The sequence below is a fragment of the Barbus barbus genome (genome assembly GCF_936440315.1).
Source record: "Barbus barbus genome assembly, chromosome: 5".
Lineage (NCBI taxonomy): Eukaryota > Metazoa > Chordata > Actinopteri > Cypriniformes > Cyprinidae > Barbus > Barbus barbus.
In genome coordinates this window covers 601,552-623,863 of record NC_136733.1, presented here as the reverse complement: position 1 = coordinate 623,863, position 22,312 = coordinate 601,552, and the positions used below count along the sequence as shown (strand labels likewise).

At 44.5% G+C, this 22,312-nt stretch overlaps 1 protein-coding gene across 1 annotated transcript in view; it reads right to left on the bottom strand.

The window, feature by feature from the left end:
* Positions 1–21,823, bottom strand: part of LOC306870488 (netrin receptor DCC-like) — a gene marked incomplete at both ends in the record, with an annotated part of 131,807 nt that extends 109,984 nt beyond the window's left edge. Inside the window, 2 exons of the mRNA XM_079417801.1 lie at positions 5,635–5,922; positions 21,445–21,823. Coding sequence (XP_079273927.1) covers positions 5,635–5,922; positions 21,445–21,823 — 667 coding nt within the window. The remainder of the gene's footprint in view (positions 1–5,634; positions 5,923–21,444) is intronic.
* Between the last annotated feature and the right edge of the window lie 489 nt (positions 21,824–22,312).

The following is a 22,312-nucleotide window of genomic DNA, read 5'->3' as shown; positions in this document are numbered from 1 at the left end:
GGCGGGCTGACGTGAGAGCTCGTCGGCTGCACGATTGAGCTCGCCAGGGATATGAACAGCGCGAAGCGACCTCAGATGCTTCTGACTCCAAAGGAGAAGATGGCGAGCGAGTTGCGACAGGCGACGGGAGCGTAGACCACCCTGGTGGTTGATGTACGCAACGGTCGCAGTGTTGTCCGTACGGACCAGTACATGCTTGTCGTGTAGCAGCCCTTTGAAGCGGCGCAGCGCAAGCCATACTGCTAGCAACTCGAGGCAATTGACATGCCACTGCAACCGGGACCCTGTCCAGAGCCCTGCAGCTGCATGCCCGTTGCACATGGCTCCCCAGCCCATGGCAGAGGCATCTGTTGAGACAACAATGTGCCTGGATACTTGCACTAGGGGAACTCCTGCCCGAAGAAAAGCAAGATCCGACCACGGGCCGAAGGTCTGACGGCAGGACGGGGTAACTGAGACCCGGTAAGTGCCGCGTCGCCATGCCCATCTCGGGACCCGGTCGTGAAGCCAATGCTGAAGCGGTCTCATATGAAGCAACCCGAGCGGCGTGACAGCGGCTGCGGATGCCATATGCCCCAGGAGCCTCTGAAAGTGTTTCAGTGGAGCCGCTGTCTTGCGCTGGAAAGACTCCAGGCAGTTCAGCATCGACTGAGCACGCTCTACTGAGAGACGTGCTGTGAGGTTGACCGAGTCCAACTCCATACCGAGAAAAGAGATCCTCTGCACAGGGGAGAGTTTGCTCTTTTCCCAGTTGACCCGAAGCCCCATCCGGCTGAGGTGGCCAAGCACCGTGTCCCTGTGATCGCACAACAGTGCTCGAGACTGGGCCAGTATGAGCCAGTCGTCAAGGTAGTTGAGAACGCGAATGCCTGCTTCCCTTAATGGAACAAGGGCTGCCTCCACGACCTTGGTGAAGACACGAGGCGACAGGGATAGCCCGAAGGGGAGGACTTTGTACTGATATGCTCGTCCTTCGAACGCAAAGCGGAGAAACGGTCTGTGTCGAGGCAGGATTGAGACATGAAAGTACGCGTCCTTCAGGTCGATCGCTGCGAACCAATCGAACGGACGGATGCATTGAAAAATGCGTCTTTGCGTCAACATCCTGAACGGGAGCTTGTGAAGGGCCCGGTTCAGGACGCGCAGGTCCAAGATTGGTCGTAACCCACCGCCTTTCTTGGGTACAATGAAGTATGGGCTGTAAAACCCCGACTTCATCTCGGCTGGAGGGACCGGCTCTATCGCGTCCTTCGCCAGCAGGACCGCGACTTCCGCACGCAAGAGAGGGGCATCCTTGCTCAACACCGAGGTGAACCGAACGCCCCTGAACTTGGGGGGACGCCGGGCGAACTGAATCGCGTAGCCAAGTCTGATGGTTCTCATGAGCCAGCGAGACGGCCTGGGGAGCGCTAGCCAGGCCCCCAGAAACCGTACAAGCGGGACCAAGGGAGCCACGGACGTACCCGCGGCGGGGCAGCGAAGTGGAGCACAGGGGCCCGCCTCGGAAGGCAGTGCGTTCCGAAGTGGGGTCTGAGTGTGCAGTGCGACACTTACCTGGCTCCAAGGCTGAGCAGGGGGCGCGGGAGAAGGCATCGCGTCCTCGGACCGGACCCTGCTGCTCATAGGCGAAAGGAGAGGGGGACGGGAGTGTGGAGACGGGGTCTCGTGCACTGCCATCCTCGCCCTCTTGGGACCCGGAGAAAAAGGAAACTGCTCTTTTTTTGAGGTTTTGGGTACCACTGGCTGGAGAGCCAGTGGCGGAACAGAATAAAAAGGGAACAAAAGATTCTCCACCCGGCCCTCCTCCGGGGGAAGGAGTGGTGCACTCACCATCTCCTGAAGAGCAGGATCCAGAGACTCCGGGTCGCCCGTCTCAGGGCCGCCGCTTGCCCTGGCGCTTCGCAGATTTGGCAGGGGCAGAGACGGGCTGCGCCGCTTTCCTGCGGCCAGCTTCACGCTGCGGCCGTTGTGAAGGCTGCTGCTGGGGCCGAGCTGGAGCGGAGGTGGAGGCCGCAGGAGGGCGCCCTCGGCGACGAGCAGACGGAGGGGCTGCAGCCGGCGGTGGGGTGGAGACAGCAGCGGACCGCCGGGGCAGGATGTGTCGAAACGCCTCTGTCTGCTGCTGTGCGGCGGAGAACTGTTGGGCAAAGCCCTCCACCGCTTCGCCGAATAGGCCGGCCTGGGAGATCGGGGCGTCTAAGAAACGGTGTTTGTCAGACTCCCTCATATCCGCCAAGGTCAGCCATAAGTGGCGCTCCTGGACCACCAACGTGGACATCGTCTGACCCAGGGCCCGCGCCGTGACTTTCGTCGCCCGTAGGGCAAGGTCCGTCGCTGTGCGCAGTTCCTGCAATCCGGCTGGGTCAGCACCACCCTCGTGCAACTGCTTTAACGCCTTGGCCTGGTGGACTTGCAGGAGGGCCATGGCGTGCAGGGCGGAAGCGGCCTGTCCAGCAGCACTGTAAGCCTTGGCCGTCAGAGCGGACGAGAACTTACAGGCCCTGGACGGAAGGCGTGGATTACCCCTCCAGGCGGCAGCGCCCTGCGGGCAGAGCTGCATTGCAATGGCGCGCTCAACTGGGGGGATCTCCACATACCCTTGGGCCGCCCCACCGTCGAGGGTGGTGAGGACGGAGGAGGCACTAGGTCTGTTTCGGGCAGAAAAAGGTGCCCTCCAAGACCTAGTCACCTCCTCATGCACTTCCGGGAAGAATGGAACCGGAGGCGGTTGCCTGCGATCGGCCTGCGCCCCCAGGAACCAATCGTCCAGCCTTGAGCGTTCGGGAGAAGGAGGAGGCCTCCAGTGCAGCCCGATGCTCTCAGCGGCCCGGGAAAGCATAGCAGTCAGTTCTGGATCTGACTCGGTCAACACCACTCTTCCTGATGGAGGCAGCGCAGCCGAATCATCATTTCCAGAACCTAGCTCATCCCCCGATGCAGTGACCGACATCCTGTCATCTGCTGGAGCTCCGAACGAGATGCTGGGCCCCGCCCTGTCCGAGGACTCCACAAACTCGTCCGGAAACCCCAGACGGTGCGATGCGCTAGAGGAGTGAGAGGCCCGCGGAGACGCACTCGACGGGGAAGCTCTCACTGTGATCCTCAAGTCACCCTGACCATGAGCCGAAGTAGCCCTCCGAGAACCGGAGGAACTAGAACGGGGCATGGCAAGGGGGATACCCCCCCGCTTGACGAGGAGGTATCTGGAGCGCAGCATCGCGATGGTCATGTTCCCACACAGAGAACATGAGTCATCCACGAGCGCTGCCTCAGCGTGCTGAAAGCCCAAGCACGAGACACAGCGATCGTGACCATCAGATGAAGCCAGGAAACGGCCACATCCAGAAACACACGAGCGGGAAGCCATCTTTAAAAAGACGCCCGTCGCTCGTGGAGCTCTTTCAGAATTTGCTCTTTTAGAAAAGTGTTGAAGCGCCCAGGAGAGGTCGCAGCGCGACCGCAGGATGAGAGCTGCAGCACGCCGAGATGAAGCAGCAGCACTGGATCGCAACCTCCGCTGACGCGCCGTAACACCAACACTCGTCAGCTGTCTTGTACACTCTCGGAGATTCGCAGCAAGGCTCGGCTCCGAAGCGAAAAGCTGATGTGCGTTTGCACGCGCTCTCCTTTTATACCCGCACTGCGGGGCGGGGTGCGCGTGGCGAAACACGCACGCCAACTGTCATTGGCTTGTTTTGTTAACACTCGAAGGTGATTGGGCTCTCGAGCGAGTTCCCATTAGTCAGTCACACTGACGTTACGTCGAACGTGACTGACTGATAGGGAACACACTCATCCTGATCTCAGATGAACTGAGGATGAGAACATTTGCATTTTCTTTGGCTTAACTATTCCTTAAATGTCCATTTCTTTGCATTTCCCCTGATTTTGAATCGTGATTTCATGCGAGTGTTAGTTTAAACGAGTATAAACGAGATGCTGATGATGATTCGAGTGAAGGTCTGGAGTCATTAGCAGGACGCTGAGGTTTCTGGACTCAAACACAACTAATGAGTCATTGATTCTCGTGCATCGATCAACAGAAATGTCAGAACTGCAGAAATCATTCAGAATCCTCACAGAAAAGGACAGACTGATATTTGAGCTCCGATACCTGCTGCTGGAAAACAAGAACTTCTCCCAGAAACCACAACACCAATAATGAGTGAGGAAGAGCCCAGTGCATTCTGGGACACGATACACAGAGACAGAGCCTGCGTCCCAATGTGCATACTATCCATCCTAAATTTTATGTGATATTAGTCAATTTCAATACTATTCCCATCACTTCTGGGTACACATTTGTGGATTATACAAATTAACACAATTATTTCATATATAAATCATACCATTTCATATTATTTAATATGCTTTTTTTTCTTTTTTAATGGCCAAAGTAAATATATAATGAGTGTTTCATATACAGACTGACTTGAAATTGTTTCATAATTGACAAACTTTGCAACAATGACGCCGTTATTGAAAGTGAACTGAATCAGCATTGATCTAAATAATGACTATTGTCTTCAGCTTTACAGATGAAATTTGAAATAATTTAATAATTTACCTTTATTTCTACAGCACTTTATACAATACAGTTTGTTTCAAAGCAACTTTGCAGTAATAAACAGGAAAATGTGTAAAAAGTTGTAAAATTAATCAAATATGAAACAAATTTAAGCTTTAACAACACAACAGTGTAATTATTCGGATCAATAAACTTCAATTCAGATTAAATTCAGTTCAATTAAAAAACATTATCAATGTTTTAAAGTTCATCAATTATAAACGGAATAAAATTAATCGCGATTGTTTCACGTATAATGTGTTTTTGAATTTCTGGCCACAGTAAATATATCATGAGTGTTACTTTTAACATAAAATGATCTGAATAATGACTATTGTCTTCTGTAGAGCTGCTTTACAGCTGAATCTGAATGTTTCATAATTGATGATTTTTTCAACGTTAAAGGGTTAGTTCACCCAAAAAGGAAAATTCAGTCATTAATTACTCATCCTCAAATTGTTCCAAACCCGTAAGACCTTCGTTGATCTTCAGAACACAAATTAAGATATTTTTGATTAAATCCAAGAGCTCTCTGACCCTGCATAGACACCCACACAACTGAAATGTTCCCAGGTCCAGAAACAGAGCAAGGACATTGATAAAATAGTCCATGTGACATCAGGGGTTCAACCGTAATGTTATGAAGCTACAAGAATACTTTTTCAGAATACTTTCCACAATGGCATGTAGCCGCTGCAGACAGGATGAGGAGCACAAAAAGTATTCTCATAGCTTTTTCTGTGAATTTTTCTGTGACGAGTCACTAGTTAGTGGAGGTCAGCAGGTCACTCGTTAGTGGAGGTCAGGCGAGTCACTAGTTAGTGGAGGTCAGTGGGTCACTTGTTAGTGGAGGTCAGGCGGGTCACTAGTTAGTGGAGGTCAGCGGATCACTATTTAGTGGAAGGTCAGGCGGGTCACTAGTTAGTGGAGGTCAGCGGATCACTATTTAGTGGAAGGTCAGGCGGGTCACTAGTTAGTGGAGGCCAGCGGGTGACTAGTTAGTGGAGGTCAGGCGGGTTACCAGTTAGTGGGGTCACTAGTTAGTGGAGGTCAGGCGGGTCACTCACCTGGTATGACGCGCAGGTCGGCATCTGTGCCGGTGCGGGAGCTGCTGGGGTTTTCTGTCAGACAGCGGTACGTGGCCGAGTCCGGCGGCTGGACCCTGCTGACCTGTAGAGATCCAGAAGGCAGGATGACCACTCTGCTGTCGGGGTCAAAGATCAAGGGCAGGTCCTCCCTGTTCTTCTGCCAGCGCACCAAGGGCATGGGCTCACCAGTCACCTCGCAGCGCAGCAGAGCCGTGTCACCTAGATGAGCTGAGACCGACTCGGTGGGGACGACCACGCGCAGAGGACCTGAGGGAGAACCAGACCAGAGAGAGAGTTAAATACACTGACATGCCATGCGCTTACGCATTTATTTACTGTTTAACAGGGACAGTACAGAACAGTTTTGAGCAGCTGATGCTTCTCTCTCAGCGCTCATATGCAGCACTTGTTCCTGATTACGCTTTTACTAAAAACCTAGGAAACACAACAACCAACAAAGAATCTAAAATTTAAAACATGTAGAGAGAGAAAAAAAATTAATGGATGAATTAATGAATAAAAAAGAAAATAAACAAATACAAAATTAAAATTAAAATAACAAATTAATTGTTGGCACAAAAAATGACAAACCATCTAAAATATAAAACACAGAGAGAGAGAAAAAAGAATGAATGGATGAATAAATGAATAAAAACTAAAATAGGCAAATAATTAATAAAAAATTTAAATAAGTGAATTATTGGTACAACAACGGACAAACAATCCAAAACGTAAAACCCACAGAGAGAAAAATAAATAAATACTGTACATAAATAAATAGGTTTTGGGGAATTAAAAAGTTTTGATTTAAAATAAAAATATTTTTGAAAGAAAGAAAGAAAAAATATTTTTTAAATAAATTAATCAGTAATTTCTAAGTGAAACACCAAAGTTTGTTCAGCCTTCAAAACGTGTCTTCACATTGTCTTATAATGTCTTTCAAAATATACCTTTTGGCTTTAATAAAATTTCCCCAAGAAACAGGTAAGAATGAACAGTCTGTCCACCATGATTTCTGTTTAAACACAGAAACTTTTCAAAAACAAAGCACTTGAACACGACAAACTTCAGTAGTGGGAAGTACGAGGTTTCTGATTAGAATGCGATGAAGTTCATGAATACTGTTATGTTAATGTGATTATGCTGATAATTAGACTCATATGTCTGTGTAACGTATGCGGTGACTCAATCGCTCATGCTAACAGTGTGTGGTGTGAGTGTGTGTGTGTGTGTTCACAGTCCAGTATCACAGCAGCTCACACGGGAACCACAATTATTCCAGAATATGCTGCCGGAGTCTTATCGCTGTGATTATTGTTAACATCGTTTCCTAACTGCCTCCAATTACAGTCGGCAGCGCACTAGCAGCCGACGGCCAAACACACACACACTTACACTCACACACACACACACTTACACTGTATTAAACTGTGTGTGCTATTGCCCTACACCAACCCTACACCTAAACTTAGCCCTCACAGGAGACTTTTCTACATTTCCCCAAAAAACTCACTTTGTATGATTTATAAGCGTATTGAAAAATGGGGACATGGGGCAATAAGAAGGTCCTCATAAGTCACCTTCTCCTTGTAATACCTGTCATACCTGTGTCATTATACAAATTTATGTCCTCATTTGTCACAAAAAAATGCACACACACACACACACACAGCTGTATGTGACCTCTGGTTACTGCTACAGAACATCAGCAACATCAAACCGAACAGACTGAGGCTGATATATATATGATCATCACTTACAGAAACACATGACTGCAATCATCAGATAACAAAACCAGCAAATCAGCATATTAGAATGATTTCTGAAGGATCATGTGACACTGAAGACTGGAGTAATAATTTTTCTAATTCAGATTTGATCACAGAAATAAATTACAGTTTAATGAATATTCACAGAGAAAACAGCTGTTTCACATTGTAATAATATTTCACTTTTTTTTTTGGATCAAATAAATGCAGCCTTGGTGAGCAGAAGAGACTTTTTAAAAACTTTTCCAGCATTTGAACCCACTGTGACCTACAGCAACACCACACACACACACACACACACACACACACACACACACACACACACACACACACACACACACACACACACACGCGTGTTGTGAATGTGCTGAATGCGAGCATTTCCTCTGCTGATGAGAGACACGCTGCGGCCTGTGATTACAGAGCTTCATTATCTGCTCTCATTAAGAGGGTGTTCATATGCAAATGAGCGGGCAGAGCGTTTAAATCTAATTAACACAGAAAGAAAAATGAGGAGGAATAATTCTGCTTCTGCATTCCCAAAATGGAGCGAGAGAGAATAGGATGATTATGCCACGGGAGAACGAGAAGTGAGGGGGGGGGGGGGGGGGGTGGACGAGTGGACGAGTGAGGAAACTCAATTGACTCTTACAATCTTCCCTCATGTTGAAGGTGATGTAATGTAAAACATTAAAATAATAAAATTAAAAAGGTAAAAATAAAAAGTTAAATAAAATGAAATAAAATAGATAAAAAAATATAAGTAAAATAAAATATGTAATAATCTAATAATAATAATAACAATAAAACATTAATAAATTAAAACTAAAGCAAAATAATAACATTTGAAACAATAAAAGAAAATGGAAAATAAAATAGATCAATTAAATAAAAGCTAAATGAAAATGAAAATTAATACATTACATTAAATCATTAAATGAGTTTCCTTTTCCTCCAGTGTTTCTTGCTGAAGCTGATAGAGGAAGAGGATGGATGATGAAGGCTAAGATCTTCACTCATAACATCCACCTGCACATCTGAGTCATTTGTCATGAATCAGAGAGATGGAGAGTTTGATTCTCTGACGTTCCCGGACTCGTGTTCAGCAGCACGTCTAACTCGCATCATTAAAGCGTCTCTGAACACGAGCGCCGCAAATGTCACGAACCCTGAGTCACCGTTCACTTCCGTCAGAGACGTTCAGAGCTTCTCCACGGCTGTTTGCATCCCTTCATTTGTGTCTGCTTTCATTACAGTGACTCCATGTGAGAATAACCTTCAGAAAAAGCCCTAATGTTTTACATGCTGAAATATTTGCATTTCTCTTTAAAAACTGATTTTAAAAGCTGAAACCCATCAAAATATTCACGAGCCGGTTATCGTTAGGAAAGTCATGGTCAAATGACTTATAAGAGGTCATTGTACTATAAAAAACATCCTGTAAGTTTCAGAATTCAAAACTTTGTTAGTCTAAAAACAGCTTACATTGAAGACAGTCTGCCAAAACGACAGCTTGTGGAATGTTCTACTCTATGATGTAATAGTGTGGATAAGCTCCACCTCCACAGAAGATGATCAACGCCTGCTTCAACAGCACTGCCTGTTTAGCCACGCCCACCAATCTACATCGCTGCCTGTTTAGCCCCACTCACAGATTCTACAGCACTACCTGTTTAGCCCCGCCCACAGATTCTACATCACTGCCTGTTTAGCCCCGCCCACAGATTCTACAGCACTACCTGTTTAGTCCCACCCACCGATTCTACATTGCTGGCTGTTTAGCCCCGCCCACCGATTCTACATTGCTGGCTGTTTAGCCCCGCCCACCGATTCTACAGCGCTACCTGTTAAGCCCTGTCCACCAATTTTACATCGGTGCATGTTTAGCCCCGCCCACCGATTCTACAACACTGCCTGTTAAGCCCCGCCCACCGATTTTACATCGCTACTTGTTAAGTCCCGCCCGCCGATTGTACATCATTGCCTGTTTAGCCCCGCCCTCCGATTCTATATCACTGCCTGTTTAGCCCCGCCCACCGATTCTATATCACTGCCTGTTTAGCCCCGCCCACCGATTCTATATCACTGCCTGTTTAGCCCCGCCCACCGATTCTATATCACTGCCTGTTTAGCCTGCCCACTGATTCGCGCATGTATTGTAAATAACGAGAGAGACAAACACAGGTCTATGCAGAAACCAAATGATAATAATGCTTATTCAGTGCCAAGCTGTGGAAAAACAGTCTTTGCATTGCCTTCCTTCTGATCCCAATGTTAGGAAAGAGTGAATGAACTTTATTTTTAATAAAGATCCAGACCGCGTAAGTAACTCGGTCCTTTGTTCACTTCATTTTACAGCGGATTCGTTTACAAACAAGACACAATTTGACATGGGATTTTCAAAAAGATTGAAACTAAAAGATGATGCTGTCGGTGCTATATTGGATCTGACAGTAATGTCACAACACAAGTGTGAGTAAATGTTTTCATTACATGATCACTATTGCTGTGTCTCTTCTTACAGTTCGTTTGATATGTATTTATGTGTTTTTAACCTACACCACAGCAGCACCTATCTGTGAGGAATATACGCTGTCAATCATACACAACTGTTAGCCAATCATAGCAGTGGGCATTTACTTTATTATTTATTTCATTTATTACTGAATAAGTATATTACTTAAATGAATAAAAAGAAAATAATTACAAGCCAATAATCATCAGGAAGGTCACAGTGGCACAAAGTCAAACAAACGACACTCTTTGTTCAGCTGTTTACCAGTGATTTCTGTCGCCTTTATGCCAGTGTGTTATTGAGTCGACACAAAGGCCAGGGCCCTGGCAAACTAATTAAGCTCTTCTTCTACAGCATGCAGTCTAATGACCCACAATGCTTTGCTGCAGAGCAGCGGCTGCTCTCCTGCGTCTCTCTGCTGATCACCAAGCGTTTCTGCGGTCACTGCTCTGCTAATTAAACGCGCGCTGGCTCATAATCCGTCAGTGGCGTTCGTTACGCCGGGTTCGTTAAGACGGATTCAGTCGATTCAGACAGACGGCAGGCGGGAAACAGGCAAACAAAACTTATCAACTGGAGTTAGTGACCCAACTGAGCTGCACTTACAGCATAAACCAGCTTCACTCTTCATCTCAGACTGTAGATTCTGCTTCATTACCAGACGAACGAGCAGAAATAACAAGTATGAGGAAATTGAAATAGAAATCATGACTGAAAAAGACCAAAATAAAACAATCAATAAATAATGACTACTATTAAAGGTTATTATAGTTAACTACAACTAAAATTAAAACAATTAAAAATGTAATTTCTTGAAATAAATGTTATCTGAAAAACAATTATTTTGTATCTATAAAAAACTAACTTTTTATTTCAGCCAGTTGCCAATGCAACATTTCTCATTTTCATTTAGTAATAAAGGGGTCCTATTATGCTCTTTTACAAAGTCTTGATTTTGTTTTGGGGGTGAACTAGAACATGCTCTCATTGTTCGAAAATCACATTATTTTTCACATTATTCCAATACCTTTCTCCCCAGCCTGACACAAACGACTCGATTAGTTCCGGGTTTGATGAAGGCTCGCCTTCCGAAAAATGAAATGTGTTGTGATTGGTTAGCTATCCCAGTGTGTTATGATTGATGAACAGCTTAGACGGTGTTTCAGTATTGCCCCGTCCCTTGCCAAAACAGCAAGTTCTTCAATATTGCTATTTCAATTCAGACCTCGAGAATATTGAACAAGCGGATCGCACAGAACCTTTGCATGCACAGATATTACAAGACATATTAAAGTGGTAACGTTATTGGTTTTTTTTTTTGGCTAAATCACGTTTTAGATGAGATGTCAACAACAGCTTAAAAATAACTGCATTGACTATGTACAGATAAGTGCAATGGTAATATGTATTATGTTTATTGTTCTCTAATTCTAACATTATAACATGAATTGCAGTGTGTTATGGGCTGTGGTTGTAGAAGAATGCGCACGACGAGGAGTGGACGAAAATTAGTATTTTTATTAAGCTTCAACACACTTAGCCATTAATACAACATTAAACAAGGATTAAGGGAGAACTGAGGACTTATAAAGGGACCAACTAAACGAGGAAACAAGATAATTAATTAAACACAGGTGATGAGAATGAATGATTAACTAAACTAGGACATGAACTAATGAGGACAACTGGAAACAAAACCAAATAAGGGCAAAACAGAACTAAATGGTAACCAGACCATGACAGCTATCGCCCCCCTCCCGGAAGGTGCGCACTGTATCAGTCACATAGGGGAGGCGGGCGCCCTGGAGGCTGGAGCAGGGCCAGGACAGGGATTATTTTTTCATTATATTTAATGCTATTATTTAATATATTTATTTATTTATTTAAATAATACTTCTGGTGAATTGCCAAACCATGAAAGTAAAGCACAGATGTCTCATGTTATTAATCCATGAATGAATGAGTTCAGATAGCGTGATTCAGGAAATCCTGTGCATGCTGTGTGTCTGCTGCAGGTGCAAGAGTGACCGGATCCGCAGGTCAACACACTTTGATGGACAGATCAAAGCTGAGACGTGCTGACAGAAGCGCAGTGAATGCAGGAGCTTCATCGGAACACAGACACAGAGAATGAGGAAAACACAGACAGAGCAAAGATCCCGCGCTGTAATTACTCCCGAGCCGCGCGGATGAAAGCCTCTCCTCCATCAGCCTGAAATATTCATGTGGAGTGGATGATGGAGGAGCGTCTTCAAAGAGAGACAACACATTCTGACCCCTAACAGAAACACAAGCCTGCATACTGACTGCCATTAATAATAATAATCATTTAAATAAAATACAGAAATAATTTTAACAAATATCATTGTTTGTTTTTTATTTATTTATTCTTTAATTTTCCAGGAAGGTCCCATTGAAATGAAAGGAAATCTCTTCTTCCTGGCAGTCCTAGTTATTATTATTAATATTATTTTATTAATATATGAGATATTATACAATATTTTAATTTTATTTTGTTTTATAATCAATATTACTATTTTTACAGACTTTACTATTTTATATCATCCATCAAAAGACACAATTCAAGTCTTGATACTCACTGTGATTATTATTATGATTGTCAGTAAACCTGTGAATACAGTGAATGCAGATTGTGATATTCCTTTGAAGAAATAGACACTCGAAAAATCATTTATGCCTAAATTTAAGATTTATACATTTGAATTGCATGTAAGACTTCCATGCATTTGTTTTAAAATAAACGTCTTAGGTTACGTATGTAACCCCAGTTCCTCGAAGGAACGAGACGCTGCGTCAGGAGACACTTTGGGGAACGCCTACAGCATAAGCGGCTCTAAATACCAATTAAATCTGTCCAATGGATGGGAGGGACGTCACGGGTGAGGTGATGTAATGACCAGCTGGTATAAAAGCACGTGCGGTGAAACCAGCGTCAGCTTCTAGAATGAAGCAAGCACTGGCAGGGATGCCGGAACTGTGGCCTCGCGACGCAGCGTCTCATTCCTTTGAGGAACTGGGGTTACACACGTAACCTAAGATGTTCCTCTTCAGGAACTCGAGCTGCGTCAGGAGACGCTTTGGGGAACAAGATACCCACGGCACCAGACTTCCAAGTCCCTGCCCTGTGTGTATCCATACGGAGCACAGCTAGGGTGAGAGAACGGAAAAACCTGGAGTGGCTCGTATGTCTAGGCCATAAAACCTGACAAGGTCAGGGGCATAGACCATCCCGCAGCGTTGCAGATGTACTGGATAGGGACACCTGCGAGAAAGGCCTGGAGGCCGCCACTCCTCGTGGAATGAGCTCTGACTCCCATCGGCGAGGGGAGGTCAGAAGACTCATAAGCCATCTGAATGGCATCCACAATCCACCGACTGAGGGTCTACTTGGAAGCAGGAAGACCTCTCTTAGGGGGACCGTAGCAAACAAGCAACTGGTCCGCCCTTCTCCACATGGCAGCTCTGCTCACACTGGACAAATACGATTTAGCTTTTGCTGGTCAGGCTCCCGAAAGGGAGGACGACTAAAGGCCTGCAGTATGACAGGCTGTGGCGTGACCGAAGGAATTTCGCAAAGTCCAAGTGAGAAGGGGCCACTGACAGGCCGCAAATCCCCAACTCTCTTCAGAGATGAAATCGCCAGAAGAAACACGGTCTTCAGGGCGATCTGAGATCTCCTCAATAGGCTCGAATGGAGGCCTACAGAGAGCATCAATACCACAGCCAAGTCCCAAGGGGGCCCGGGACCGTACTGGAGGCCTTAGCCTCAGTGCACCACGGAGGAAACGTGTAACTAGCGGGTGTCTGCCCACTGACTGTCCACCAAGAAGGGTGTGGTAGGCCGAAATTGCCGCCACAAAAACCTGGTGGAGTGGGCTAACCCTGCGGAGTGTCGAGCCTGCAGGAACACCAGCACTGTACCAACCGGGCAGTTAACTGGGTCGAGCTGGCGATCTCCGCACCATGAAGTGAAGAGTCTCCACTTCAGGGCGTACAGTCTCCTCGTAGAGGGAGCTTTGGATTGGAGAAATGGTCTCAACAACCTCGGTTGAGGGACAGGAAGCTATGAGCCATGCCCCCTCAGTGGCCACACCCACAGCTTCCACAATTCCGGGCGGGGATGCACAAGGTGCCTCCTGCCTGTGAGAGGAGATCCCTCATGACTGGAATCTCCTATGGAGAGCCGTCGAGGAGGGAAATCAGGTCCGAGAACCATACTCGGCCCGGCCAGAACGGGGCTACTAATAGCAGCTGGAGTCCGTCTCGGCGCACTCTCTCCAGAACTCCGGGGAGCAGAGCAATCGGGGGAAAGGCGTACAGAGGAAGCCTCGGCCACGTCTGTACAATGGCATCCAGCCCCTCGGAGCAGGATGACGTAGAGAGTACCAGAGGGGACATTGCGCTGTCTGAGTGGCGAAGAGGTCCACCTGAGCCTGGCCAAACACTCTCCAGATCTGCTTCATCACCTCGGTGTGAAGCATCCATTCCTCGGATAACAGCCCCTGACTCGACAGGGTGTCTGCTCCCACATTGAGATGCTAACTCAGACACTCAGAAGGGAGCGGCATGCTCAAGGTGACCCTCTATAGTGAGGGGAGCAATGCTAGCTCTACCAAGGCAGAGCTCTGGAGAGCGGAGAACTTAACTCTCAGCATGAGAGGGAACTCAGATGCTCAGAAGGGAGTATCCTGTCATCACACTGATCCATCAGAAGCACTATTGTACAGCAAAAAAACATCACACGCCAAAAAATCATGTTCCTAATGACTTGCTGTCAAACTAAAATATCTAAAAATACTTTAAACAAGATAAATTCATATGTGCAACAACAATGCATAAGGCATGATTTTTTTTCATATAGTAGATCAGTTATTTGTAGATTATTTAACTTATTAATTTATCTGATGCTTATTAACTTATCTAAATGTGTCTTCAATTCTTCTACAAAACACACTTAGTAAAAACTTACTCATGCAGTGCTCATGCAAACATCTCATGCAGTGATGTTTCTCAAATCTCATTTTAATAATATTTAGATATTTTCAAACGGGAAAACACTGCAAAACAACTAATTAAAACAAGTTAAGAAGTCTTTTTTGCAGACAATTTTGAAAATGAGAAATGAAAAAGGCTTTCAGTGCAATAAGACTAAATACGCTCTCATTAAAGACACAATCGATGAAAACAAGACTTCATATCTCATGCAATGATGCTTCTCAATGAAATGTGTTTTGTTCCAAGAACTTTCAGGCATTTTAAATGAAAAACAAAGCCAAAATATCATTTAAAAGTAATTAAGTGAGTAATTTATGGCCAATATTTTCACTTGTTGCATCATTGCATCTCATGCAGAGATGCTTCTCAACTAAATTAATCTTTTTTTAAAGACTTTTTAGACATTTTAACAGGAAAACTAACTTTTTTAGTCAAAAAAGACTAATTAAAACCCATTAAGAAGTCATTTTTTGTCACTGTAACTTTATCTCCCTCGGTTTGAAGCACTGATCTCAGAGGGTTTGTCTGTTGCTGATGGACGGTTTAACTCTGACGAGACGCTGATATCTGACTCACACACACATCAAACTCCTCTCCCCCTGACATTTACAAAGAGTCAAACGCTCCGCTCTTCTGAGGACTCTTCAGACACTTCCGTCCGTCTGTGAGCGGCTGAAAGGTTACTGATGCCACTCCGCTCAAACGGCCCACAATGTACTGCACTGTAGCAGAAACACACTCGTGTGTCCTGAGAGTGTGTGAGAGCAGAGCGATGTCTGATGTTTCTCACTTTATACCTCAGATTTCTTCAGACTGATCAACTCTGATGCTCCAGACTTCCAGAAAGGCTTATTCTCACCATGTTTGCTTCTGGAATCTCTGATTGGCTCCACAAGAGCATCATAATATATATATACAATATCTCACAGAAGTGAGTACACCCCTCACATTTTTGTAAATATTTTATTATATCTTTTCATTTGACAACATTGAAGAAATGATACTTTGCTACAATGTAAAGTAGTGAGTGTACAGCTTGTATAACAGTGTAAATTTGCTGTCCCCTCAAATAACTCAGCACACAGCCATTAATGTCTAAACTGCTGGACACAAAAGTGAGTACACCCCTAAGTGAAAATGTCCAAACTGTATATATTCCAAAATTGTAAAATAAAAAATTGCCGAGATACTCAGCCGAGATACAGTCACTCCTAAAAACAAAGAATGAATTGGATTGGATTGGATTGGATTCAATTTATTGTCATTGCACATGTAGGTACAAGGCAACGAAATGCAATAAAGAAGAGAATACAGCACAACATGAGGAAAGAGAGGAGAAAAAAATAGTCCTCATACTACGCTCCTGAACGAGAGTGCAGTGTGAGAACAGACAAAAACCTCAGCATAGAGCACAGTCAACACAGGAACATAACTTGCATAGTAATCCAATTCAGACGAAAACAGCCATCCGGCCTGCAGCCATTACAGCGCGAACACAGACCCGTTATCAACTGACGGGATGAAGCGACGAAGGCGTGGGATGGGGGTAGGGAGGTGGATGACAATCTGTATATATGAGCGTATGAGTGTGTGTATGTGTAAGTTCGTGTGCCTTGAAATCCGTTGCACCAGTACTCCAAACCAGTTGTCTCAGTTCGCAGGTTGTGGTGCGACATAGCAATTGCCATGGAAACGACCTTGGCCAGAGCCCAAGCACCCGACAATAACAAGGTGTTTGATGGGGGAGGGAAGAAAGAGCATCTCCCTGCAGTATTCACAGGAGAGTTGATACCAGAGCGGCCTTGCCAAGCCGTTCTGTTTTGGGAAGCCGGAAAGAGATAAGATTGTTTTGACTTTGGGCGAACAGCTGTCTTCTGGTTTCACAGCTATTCTCATTGTCCATTCTGATCTCCTTGTCCATCAATTTTCCTTTCCAAAGCCGAGAGCTTAGCCGTGATCGAATCCATATTGCGGTTAATCGTCTCTGTTCAGAGGCGACCGCTCTGCCAACGACCTCAATCATGACGGGCAGCCTTGAGAGGTTTTGGATAGCCAGTCCTGTCTCCTTAATTTTCCGATAGTTTAGGGCAACACCTAATCCAAACAGCAGAAACCCAGTTATCATGGTTCCGAATAAGAAGATGTCTTCAATGTCCTCCACGGAGAGAGCCGCCAGACACACGACCCGCCATCTCTCCCACGCGTCCATCGTGTAGCCAGCAGCAAACGTCCCACCAGGACATTCCGGTTCTCCAGATCCCGATCTTCTAGTCGAGAAGATGGTGTCAATTGCGTTAAGAGACCAGTTGATCAGATCCATAATTTCGGTTTTGTAAATAGTGCAGCGAGAGTCTCTTAAGAAGGACAAGACAATACGAGAGAGCAAGCAGGGAAGTTCAGGATAGGGAGGGTAGAAAAATGCGACCGCCTTCGAACAGAGCCAAACGAGAGCCTACATGAAGCCCACAAAGCTGTCCTGTCCTGCCCTGGATCTCCCACCCTTATAACCTCCTTCACTGCTGTAAGAGCAGAAATCCAGCGAGCCCTCCGGACTATGGAGAACACCTGGTGGGTGCACAAGGCGCAAGAAATCCATAACCTGGTAGATTGCAATAACACTCAAGGCTTTTACAATGCCTTAAAAGCATTGTACGGCCCACAGGAAACGGGCGATCGCTGCAGTCCAATCAGCTGATGGGTCCACGCCCCTCAAGGACCGCTACGACATTCTTGCCCGTTGGGCAAATGATTATGAGAGTCACTTCAACCACACCAACCTTGCTGACCCACATATCCTCGATAATCTGCCAGACCTGCTACCAACCATGCACTTGGACACCCCACCACTTTACTCTGAACTCCGGCAAGCCATTGCAGGGCTGAAGATCAACAAATGCTCTGGACCCGACGGAATCCCTGCAGAGGTTTTCAAACACGGAGGATATATCCTCACGCGTCATCTGCACCTCCTGATCCAAAACATCTGGGAACATGGGACCCTCCCAGAGGACTGGAAGGATGCTAACATCGTGGTTATTTACAAGCAGAAAGGAGACAGAGCAGTCTGCGGTAACAGCCGCGGGTTATCTCTCCTCTCCATCGCAGGGAAAGTCCTGGATCCCGAGTAAATACAAAATTGAAATAATTTTGGTTGTGCCACCCTTTGCAGCAACAACTGCAATCAAGTGTTTGCGATCACTGGCAACGAGTCTTTTACATCGCTATGGAGGAATTTTGGCCCACTCTTCTTTGCAGAATTGTTTTAATTCAGCCACATTGGATGGTTTTCAAGTACGAAGGACTGTTTAAGGTCATGCCACAGCATCTCAACCGGATTTAAGTCTGGACTTTGACTTGGCCACTCCAAAACCTTAATTTTGTTTTTCTTGAGCCATTCAGAGGCTGGTGTGTTTAGGATCATTGTCCTTCTGCATAAACCAAGTGCGCTTGAGCTTGAGGTCTCAAACTGATGGCTGGACATTCTCCTTCAGGATTTTCTGATTCGTTGTTCTGTCAATTCTGTTCTGTCGTCCTAAAAATGGCAATAAGAATCATATGTAGAGTTGTTTAGGAATCAGAATCATTTAGATGCGTGTGATTATCCGCAGAGACAGAGAGATAGAGAGAGAGCCCAGCACTCCATCAGCAGATTATTCTCATTAATGTGCTGTAAATTGTCTTTCTCTCCTACCATTTGAACATCTCAAACAATGAGTCCTGCTCATTTAGGAGCGGCTGGGAAGCACATGAATGAAACGGACTGTTTGCCCTGCATTATCAGCGGCTCCTAAAGTGTTTCGAGAGCAGAAAGCTGAACGAGTGGAAATGAGAGCGTTTAATGTCCCTGTGAAGGTTATTGAGCTCCAGCTGCTAAATCAGCTTTATTTCATAAGAACCGCCTCTAAGCATCAGTCCGTGTGTTAAACAGGAGCTAATCAAAGCCCAAACATCACTCTAACATCATCATCCCATCAAACACACGTCTGTCCATATTAATAAACAGCTTCATATTAATAAACAGAAAAATAACAGAATCACTGATAGAAACTCAACTATGAGTCAGTATTCAGCAGCTCTAAAAGACAACAGTGCCAATATTCAGACTGATTCAGTTCAGTGTTGATTCAGATTCAGAATCATATTTTAATCGTGATCGTGATATCTGCTTCTCTTAATTTATTAAGCATAATCGTCTGCTGGTTATTTATCCTGAAAATGTTTCATCTTCATTTAGTATTTATGTTTTCATGAGTGCTGGGTAGTAATCTGGGTTACGTAATCAGATTCCAAAAATGTTACTTTTTTTATGGATCACATGATTACATACTGTACAGCTGTGGCCAAAATGATTAGAACACTAGTATTTTCATACTCAGAATTTGCGCTCTGCATTTAACCCATCCAAGTGTACACACAGTAGTGAACATACACCCGGAGCAGTGGGCAGCCAATGCTGCGGCGCCCGGGGAGCAGTTGGGGGTTCAGTGCCTTGCTCAAGGGTCTCACCTCAGTCGTGGTATTGAGGGTGGAGAGAGTGTTGGTTATTCACTCCCCCCACCTACAATCCCTGCCGGACCTGAGACTCGAACCCACGACCTTCGGGTTACAAGTCCGACTCTATCCATTAGGCCACGACTGCCCATAATTCATAATTGTAATCATAAACACATTGGTCTGAAGTGCAAACAGTGATACCTTTTACTTATTTGTTATTCTTCCAGTTATTTACCTATTTTTCCTGAAGCTCAAACAGTGAAGCAGACGGTTGCAACACAAGGGCCATGGAGTCAAATCCTAGAAAATGCACGAACTGATAAAAATGTAAATGTGTACTTCAAAGAAAACATTTCAGTCCATCTCAGGCTATCTTCAGTGCTTAATCCTCTTCAGTAAGTCAACAACTTGACTTTTTTATGCAATTATTATTATTATTTTTTTTGTTATTTAAATTTTGTAACTTCTTGTCATTATATGAAAATCTTCAGTAAAATATTTTGTTCTCAATGCATCTTGGACTTTGAACTTTTGTTTTCTAAATATTGAAATATAAAATAATATCAATACAGTACATATGTAGTTCCCTTCAAAGGTTTGAAGATTTTTAAATGTGTTTAACAAAGTATTTTCTGCTCACAAAGGCTGCATTTATATGATCAAGCATACAGTAAAAATTGTGAAATATTATTAGAATGTAAAACAGCTGTTTTCTGTGTTAAACTGTAATTGATTGCTTTGATCAAAGCTGTATTTTCAGCATCATTACTCCAGTCTTCAGTGTCACATGATCTTCAGAAATCCTTCTGAAACAAAGCTTTTTGCTACTCAATATTTTTGTGAAGTATGATTTAAAAAATAAATTAGTATTTGCATTCATCATGAATGCATTAAATTGATCAAAAGCAAAAGTAAAGACATTTATGACATTACAAAAGATTTATATTAAATTCTATTAAATAAATGCTGTTGCTGCCCAAAAATATTGGACAGCACAACTGTTGTCAACATTGATAATAATCAGAAATGTTTGTTGAGCAGCAAAACAGCATATTTTAGAATGATTTCTGAAGGATCGTGTGACACTGAAGACTGGAGTAATGATGCTGAAAATTCAGTGCTGCATCACAGAAATAAATTACAGTTTAACAAATATTCAAATAAAAAACAGCTATTTTACATTCTAATAATATTTCACAGTTTTTTCTGTATTTGTGATCAAATAAATGTAGCCTTGGTGAGCAGAAGTCATTAAAAAAATCATAATGTTTCCAAACGTCTGCACTACAAAATTATTTCCTCTGACTCCTTTATATCTGTACAATTGATATGAATCTCAAACTCTCACAGAAGAACCACCAAATCATCCATCAGCCTATCAGGACAGATTGTGGCCAGAGATGCAAGCGGGTAAGCGGGAAAAAAGGTGAGAACATTGTGCGGATCGGAGGCATGCTCCACATGGAATTTCTTTAAAGATTTTGCTTTACATGCTCATTTGTAGTTACTTTAAGGTATTTTTTCAAATATTTTTTATTACCATATATTCCCAAAACTGCAATTTTTCAACAAAAAAACAACAAAACAACAACAACATTTTTTAACATTTTGTTGCAACATTTTACAAAAATCAAGAATGAATATATTTGCTCAAAATCCCATGTTATGAGAGATGAAGTGCTATGCAGGCTATTTAAGACAATATTGGCTGATTAGACGGCAATGCTGACCTAAAATGCAAAACGTTTGCCTTCTCTCTCTTCACCGTTCCCACATCTCAGACCTCAAATACATAAAATATTACCCTTTTTAGACATAATTTCTAAAGTAAAGAGTAAACAAAATAGTATGCAAAACTTACTCAAATAACCAGTTCTTTATTTACCCTTATAAGGCTCTCAGTGGATCAAAGCTAATCTCATAGGTGACCTATTTTGACTTAAAAGTGAGTTGTCACTGATAGGTGATGAGTTAGAATCTATGGTGGCGACTTACCGGCGACAGTGACTTTAGCGGTGCGGCTGACGATGGCTCCGATGCCGTCCAGCATGGCCAGGCACTGGTACGAGCCCTCGTCCGGCCGGTGGTGGCGTGAGTGTAACACGTTCTGCACCAGGATCGACCCGTTCAACAGCTGCTGTCTGCGCTCGTCCACCACAGCGCTCAGCAGCACGCCATCCTTCTTCCAGGCGATGACTGGAACACCCTGATCCGAGCGTGCCTCACAGTCCAGCTGCAGCACGCCGCCCCGAACCGTCACCACGTCCTGCGGTTCAAGCACAAACCGCAGCTCCACGAAAGCCCGCCGAGGATGCGCGCCTGCAGACCCACAGACAAAGAGAGCGTTACAGAAGATCAGAAACCCCAAAACCATTATTAAATAAATTGACAAAAATCTAAAAGACACTCATGATGAATCTCTAAAAATACACTTTGACCTTCAAAATAGACTCCAATGCTACTCAACCCTAAACAGTTGTTATTTATTTATTTATTTATTTATTTATTTATGTTGTTGTTGTTATATATATGTTAATGCTTTGGCAACATTGTGTTACACAGTCATGCTATTAAAGCTGAATTTAACTGAAAATTGAATTGAATTGAGAGAGTGTTACAGGATATCAGGAGAGTCCAGAAACAGAGAGAGAGTGTTACAGGAGATCAGCAGACTCCAGGAACAGAGAGAGAGCGTTACAGGAGATCAGCAGAGTCCAGAAACAGAGAGAGAGCGTTACAGAAGATCAGCAGAGTCCAGAAACAGAGAGAGCATTACAGGAGATCAGCAGACTCCAGAATCAGAGAGAGAGCGTTACAGAAGATCAGCAGACTCCAGAAACAGAGAGAGAGCGTTACAGAAGAT